Source organism: Primulina eburnea, chromosome 13, assembly GCF_022965805.1.
Source record: "Primulina eburnea isolate SZY01 chromosome 13, ASM2296580v1, whole genome shotgun sequence".
Lineage (NCBI taxonomy): Eukaryota > Viridiplantae > Streptophyta > Magnoliopsida > Lamiales > Gesneriaceae > Primulina > Primulina eburnea.
The window spans coordinates 29,319,904-29,327,135 of record NC_133113.1 but is presented as its reverse complement, the minus strand read 5'-3'; the positions used below and the strand labels follow the sequence as shown (position 1 = coordinate 29,327,135).

General features: G+C 35.3%; 1 protein-coding gene across 3 annotated transcripts; it reads right to left on the bottom strand.

Moving 5' to 3' along the window:
- Positions 1 to 439: 439 nt before the first annotated feature.
- Positions 440 to 5,204, bottom strand: LOC140809752 (asparagine synthetase [glutamine-hydrolyzing]). Of its 3 annotated transcripts, none has more exons than XM_073167471.1 (14): positions 5,080 to 5,204; positions 4,823 to 4,955; positions 3,650 to 3,788; positions 3,335 to 3,430; positions 3,064 to 3,205; positions 2,769 to 2,959; positions 2,516 to 2,677; positions 2,358 to 2,438; positions 2,040 to 2,261; positions 1,820 to 1,952; positions 1,660 to 1,748; positions 1,479 to 1,565; positions 1,072 to 1,179; positions 440 to 964 (listed from the first exon to the last, which is right to left on the bottom strand). In XM_073167471.1, exons 2-14 carry the CDS (start codon positions 4,900 to 4,902, stop codon positions 719 to 721), a joined length of 1,776 nt encoding a protein of 591 aa, XP_073023572.1. In that variant the 5' UTR covers positions 4,903 to 4,955; positions 5,080 to 5,204; the 3' UTR covers positions 440 to 718. The 3 variants fall into 3 exon arrangements, with proteins under 3 accessions (XP_073023572.1, XP_073023573.1, XP_073023574.1); XM_073167472.1 differs by having other exon boundaries at positions 5,098 to 5,201; XM_073167473.1 differs by having other exon boundaries at positions 1,660 to 1,740; positions 1,818 to 1,952; positions 4,823 to 5,156.
- Between the last annotated feature and the right edge of the window lie 2,028 nt (positions 5,205 to 7,232).

Sequence of the window (7,232 nt, the reverse complement as noted above, 5' to 3'; positions counted from 1 at the left end):
ACTCACTCTAGAATAAAAAGGTAAAACCTATAAAAATACGTCATTCAATTGGACAGAAAAAGTAGCAAAGATTTTTATTTTTCAATTTTATATTAGATATCGCTTGTTTTGAAATCAGTTATTTTACTAAAAAGGAAATGGATTTTTGAAGATTTTGCATGACTTGGACCAAATGTAATATTTGACAAAAGCTCGTGTGAGGCCGTGTCACGGGTCGTATTATATGAGACAGATCTCTATTTTGGGTTATATATGAAAAAGTAATACTTTTCATGTTAAGAGTATTTTTTTTGTTAATATCAATAAAATTGACCCATTTCACAGATAAAGATTCGTGAGACTGTCTCACGAAAGACCTCCTAGTAATATTTTAGATTGTATTTTGCAAAACACACATACATTCTTGATTTGACAACAAAATTTACCTTGATGACATATATGAATACAAAATATGGACAATATAGTGCGAACGAAACAGAGGCCAATACAGTTTCTTGGTTAAAGGAGCTGCTTGAATAACAAAGTCAAGCTAGAAAACAACAGATGTTCTACAGAAGCTGGTGTCTAAATTCATTTACTATATACCACCAGCAATACTTTTATTTAAGTTAATATATATTATACACAGCCCAAATACAGCAGCAATTAAAATAGATACTGCTGCTGATAATATTTCAAACTTATAGACCAAACTGCTTAATCAGCGAGCAGCTGCGTGCTAGCCCCGAATGGTCAGCCCTGGTGCAGTAGTCCCCATCACTCGTGCCACAGGCTCGGTGACTTTAGTAGTCAACTTCCCGTTAGCGACCACAGTTGCACGTTTCTCGTAGGGCGAATTATGCACGCCAATGGCAGCCCTGCCTGATGGGTCAAGGTTTTTGGACCAAGATTCGTCCCATGCCACAGCAGTAGCAGTGCTGCACGCCACACTGGCACCACCTGGGACAGTGAGGCTGGCCGAGTTCTGCATTGGAAAATAATGGTGATGTATCATGATATCGCCCTTTTCTACGCCAAGAAGTAGGCACGGATTTGAATTCTCTTCATTCGCGCATCTGAAACAAACCATACCTGTGGGAAGAATCTGTCGAATATCATTCTGTAATAGTAGGCCTCCTTCGTGATTGGAGTATTATGGGGAAAGATATGCGCAGCATTGAGCATCATCCTGTCATTGACCTGTTAAGAGAACGTACCGAATCCATTTATCATTTTGCATTGCAGAAATACCCGATACAAGAGGCTGAGTAAAAAGAAGAAACAATATCAATTTTTCCCAAAAAAATAGAGCATGATCGGATGTAGGCAGGAGTTAAAATACTGATTTAGTTGCTCTTCAAATTTCTGTAAATTTTAGCCTGAGGTTCGACAGACCTTGCTGCCTAAATATGTTTTACCAAAAAAATAGTCGTCGCAAAGAATGGGAATACAGAAAAGTTGATATTCAGCCATTTTAGTGAAAGTTATACAATACATACATGGTGTTCAGCATGAGCTTTGAGTCCATCAATCCAACTATAGCCCACACCATCGCTAAATTGTTCCTTTTGCCTGTAGAGAATATGCTGCAAGAATCCAACCAGAAAAATTTGGGAGAAATTTTTCAAATTGTGAATATTTAGCTACATGCAAGCACACGAGCGGATCAATCTTAAATACCTTTGGAAGATAAGGGCGCTCCTCATCATCGAAGGCCTTCCTTAAAATCCACTTCTCAATACGTTTTTGCTCTGGTTTGATCTGAGACAGTGTGAAAATATGGAAATTAATTTGATAATACAAAAGTTTATAATGAAAACAAGGAATATGGGCCTTACCATTTTCCACTCAGGGTCAATGTTCATTGCAGCATTCACAAATTCCTTGTCTAAAAATGGAACTCGCGCCTCTAAACCCCAAGCAGAAGTCGCCTTATTTGCTCGCAAACAATCATATTGGTGAAGGGCCTTAATCTGTATTTATGTAAAGCTTAAATAAACTTCACATCATCAAGGTTCTTCAGTCTTTTTAGAAATGGTAGATCATTTCACATTTTATACCTTGCGGCAAGTTTCACGATGGAATTCATCCTTGTTAGGCGCCTTATGGAAGTATAAATAACCACCAAAAATCTCGTCCGAGCCTTCACCTGATAAGACCATTTTCACTCCAAGTGATTTGATCTTACGTGACATAAGGAACATGGGAGTGCTTGCTCGAATTGTAGTCACATCATATGTTTCAATATGATATATCACATCCTCAATTGCATCGATACCATCCTGTAACATAGCATAAAGGATTAGTTGTCTCAAGAACACGAATAAAATTCAGACAAAAATCAAACGAAAATCCAATGTAGGCTCGAAAAGGCAAACCTGAACTGTGAAATGAAATTCATGGTGAACAGTACCCAAATAATCAGCAACTTCTCTTGCAGCTTTCAGATCAGGCGACCCCTAAACAAGAAAAGATAAAAATCTTTCGCGTTGAGAAAAATGATAAACTCTAAATTTTCGGGATGATGGCGACTGACCTCAAGGCCTACACAGAAAGAATGCAGCTGCACTCCCCAATGTTTTGCAGCTTTCGTGCCCGCCAAGTGACGAGCAGTAACAGCAGCAACTAATGATGAATCAAGTCCTCCCGATAAAAGAACTCCAAATGGAACATCAGTCATTAGCCTCTTAATAACGGCCTGAATGATTTTTCAGCAAAAAAGTAAACAAACCTAAAACATCTTTTTTATTCACTGAATTAGTCTTGCATAAATCTGCAAACAGTCTCACTTTTTCAAAAGCACGCCTCAGGTCTAATGGTTCATATGGGGTTGAAGGAATGGCCTCGGAGAACCATGGAGGATTGTACCATCTTCGAAGACCGGCCATCTTGCTCGAGTACAAGTGCCCCGGAGGGAAAACTTCAAAATGCTCACATTCATCATTCAACCCTTTCAGCTCCGATGATATCCAAACCGAACCTATATCAATAACTTGAGGTTAAAATATCCCAACACCACTGTTTATGGAATTAAAAATTTCATCCGCCATGAATAAAAGGTCATAGATTACACAGAAACACTACCATCAAGTCCCCAGCCAATATACAAGGAAGTGATCCCAATGGCGTCACGGGCAGCAAGAAAGCTGTTATCCCGAGTATCGAGCAACACAAATGAGAACATTCCATCCAGCATATCCACAAAATTTTCTCCATGCTCTTCATACTGATTTTTAAAACAAAAAAGATAGCCCATTTCATTGTTAAGTCATTTAAACAGATTAACAGCAAGAAATAACAAACACAAATTTCTCTGCCTCCGCAGGCTTTTGTCCGACAAAAATGAAACACTCACTAGATGAGCAATAACATCGCAATCACTTCCAGTTCGGAACTTGTGATTAGGCAAATTCTTACGCAATGCCTCATGGTTGTAGATTTCTCCATTTACCTGGATTCAGGAGTAATATATGAAGAGTGAATAGTTTTCAATCCACACCTCCTCTGAATCATGACAACGTAAGGATATCTTTCAGAACTTATATTATTATTTCTAACAATTCTACTCAAGACGAAAAAAAAGATTCTGAGTCAATATCCAAAATTTCCCCAAGAAAATAACCACCAAAACCATTGCAAATATATTTTTTTCCAAGATTAAAAAACTTGCCGTGACTACAATCTTGCCATCTTCATTGAAGAGGGGTTGGTCGCCGGAGGCCGGATCCACAATTGCTAGCCTTTGGTGGGACAAATAGCAGTCTCCATGCTGATAAAGTCCACTCCAATCAGGTCCCCTGTGCTTCAATCTATCCAACAACTAGATATCAGCTGTTGTTCAATTTATTCAATCCAACTAGAATTTGCACCCACAGTAAAAACCAACAAATGTCAAATACTTCATTCCAGTTTAGATTTTTAGTTCCAATAACAATTACATCTCTTATTCATAAATAATAACACATACGTAGAGATGGACCCAAGAATTGGTGCCGCGGGCCCAGACAAATATATTACACGATATAATATTTATGTGTGATAATACGATATTCTGTCGGATGGTGGCACTACCCTATGTAGAAAAGATGAGTGAAACTATTAGAAATAAACAAAGATAACCAGACAAATATATTACATGCTAGTGATTTTTTTACCAGAGTTGTGTGTTCACTTGTATAATTTTTTTATAACTAATTTGATTTATATTTAAATAATAAATGAACATACAATCTCATTAAATAAATATTCTATCCATTAAGTTATATCCGCTAAATTACAAGTATTTTACATTAAAAACCGATATTTTATTAATATCTCTAATTATAAAAGCAGATAATGACGTCAAATTTTCTGGATTAATGAGCATGCATGCGCAAAACCAGAACAATGAATGTGGGGACGACCCAAAAACTGCTGATCTATTTGTGTTTGATGTTATTACGTAAGAGGGAAAAAAGGATCATTATTATAAAAATATTTAAACAGAACGAGAAACCAAAACCAGACTTTTCAACTTGGTATGGAGTAATATTTTCATGCATGAAATTAAATAAACTTGGTAGAATAAAATAATTCATCAGTCCCACTGTCCATTCAAAGTAAGTAGCTTTCTAACAAAAAATGGTTTTGGGTTCAGCATCACAAAAGGGTCGGAATAGCAAGCCAGCATCCGATTGTATCATCTGGATTATCCATTTTAAACTCGTTATTTTCACTTACACTCGTTGCGAAAATCGAAACTTTTTACGTTCCGAGATCCATCCTTATGTCTATTAAATAATTGAGGAAAAAGCAAATGCACACAAAAAACTGAGTAAAACAAACCAAAAATCAAAGGAATAACCTGCGTGAAAGCTCGAGGACCCGAACCCTCTTGGCTTGACAGTCATCGGAACAACCCAAAACTGCTAGTATCCCACACATGATCACTACTTACAGGCTGAAAAATCACAATATCTTATTCCAAAGAAACAAAACTGCGAAATTCCAATAATATAATGAAACAGTTCCAAAACGGAAAACAGAAGCAAATAGAAACTCAAAAGTCGTGACTTGAGGGAGGGAAGCACAAGACTGTGATCCTAAGAAGATGCGAGAGACGTACGCAAAAAAAAACACAAAAAATAATCTTTGAATCGGTCTCTGATCTTGTTTTGAAGTGCTTTGTTTGTGTTGAATGCACCGCTTGAAATGGCTTATTTATAGCCAAAAGTGTGGGGCAGAAAATGATCCCCCATGCGGCGACTCTTCCTCGCCAATTTTCTTAATTAATTTTCTCTTTATGCGGCGACGCTTGCTAATCTAACGTTATCCATTTATTATACATTGTCCAACAACAGTTTCACGTGTGGCACCCAACTTTGATAAGTTTTTCTAAAAAATAAAAAATAAAAATCAATTGATTTCAAATATTAACTGTATTATTTGTGGTCACATGCCATCCACGAGGGAATGGATGAGGTTCCCAAGTCCTTATTTTAACTTTTTTTTAAAATATGTTTTGGATGATATTATTATCATCAAATGAAATCTTTTGCGTTACCTTTTATTTCATCATTTGCATTCCTTGGGATGTTATATATTTCCCTTGGCACAAAGAATGAACTATGCCCTTTTGTTTTCAGATACGTTTTGTCGAGTTTTTGCTACCCATCGAGCGATTTGTCTATATATTTTTCATGTAGAGTATATGTCAAACATAGAACTCGCGTATTTGACTAATTATTATTTTTTTATAATCTATAACATGATAATATGTTTGTGTTCATTGTAGCATTTTACATGTGTCTCCTTAGCTCGGAGAATTTGCCATAGTTACACGATCTTCCAATCTTTAGAGCAACGACCTTCAACTTTGATGGGATTGGGAAGTTTCGTCTCCGGAGAATGCTATATCTACGACCAAATTTGTACAACACAAAAAATTCAATATAAAAATTTGATTTATCAACATCTCATGATAAATTCAATGCAAAATCTCACGATGTAATAACAAAATCTCACGATTTAATTGTTGTAAATATCGTTGTACGATATTTTGGTTGTACCTTTAACGTTATGGCAAAAACTTGTGTGAGACGGTCTCACGGGTCGAATTTATGAGACGGGTCTCTTATTTGGGTTATCCATGAAAAATTCTAATTTTTTATGCTAAGAGTATTACTTTTTATTGTGAATATGAGTAAGGTTGACCTGTCTCACAGATTAGTGTCTGTGAAACGATCTCACCACACCGTCCTTATTTTTAGATGCCGATTGAAATTTGGACAGTCCACCTCATTTTTGAGTTCTTTTACGAGATAATATTTCACAAATTCAAGCATTTTGTTTAATTAAAAAAAGATTGAAATATAGTATCCATATCTACACCTATATCCATATCTACGATAATAATAATAATAATATATTATTGGATAAGAGACATTTTATCTTCGACACATTAAAATTTTTTCCCCAAAACCTCCTTTTTCGCATTAAAAATTTACTTGATAATTTTACGTAGGTTTAAATTCGTTCAAAAGTAAACCTCCTTTTTCGCATTAAAAAATTTACTTGATAATTTTACGTAGGTTTTTGAAATCAATTATCAGTTATCACCTTTCCAAACTACCCAAATTTCAAATAGTTAGACGGATTGTGCAACCCGATCCTGATTCGATTAAAATGCATGTGTGATGACTTTTAATTGGAATTAGAGGTTCATGTGGAGTCAGATTTATGTTTGTTTTTTTTTTTTAAAAAAAAACTAATTTTAAAAGATTAGAAGTGTTTTATCGTAATAAAAATTATATATATTATAATATACTCAATATCAAACGTTTCCTGCTTTATCAGAAACTATAATTAATAATCGTAAAACAACTCGAATATTTTAAATTCAACGGTAATAATCGATATCATAATAAACACAATATCGAACAACTAACGTGTAGGGATGGTAATGGGCCGGGGCAGAGGCGGGTTTGCCATTACCATCCCCATCCCCGAATTTCATCCCCGCCCCGATCCCCGCTTTTTCGGGTTCGGGGAATCCCCAAACCCGAAACTTCGGAGATCAACTTCCCATCTCCGTTTCAAAAATATTAATATGACAACGATGATGAATTCAGAATTTTCTCAAATCAAAAGTTATTATTATCTATTATTATTAGAGATAATATTAATATTAAATAAGAAGATTATTAATATTTTAAAAAAAATATTATTATCATATTATTAATATTAATAATACTATTATTTTATTATTGATATTA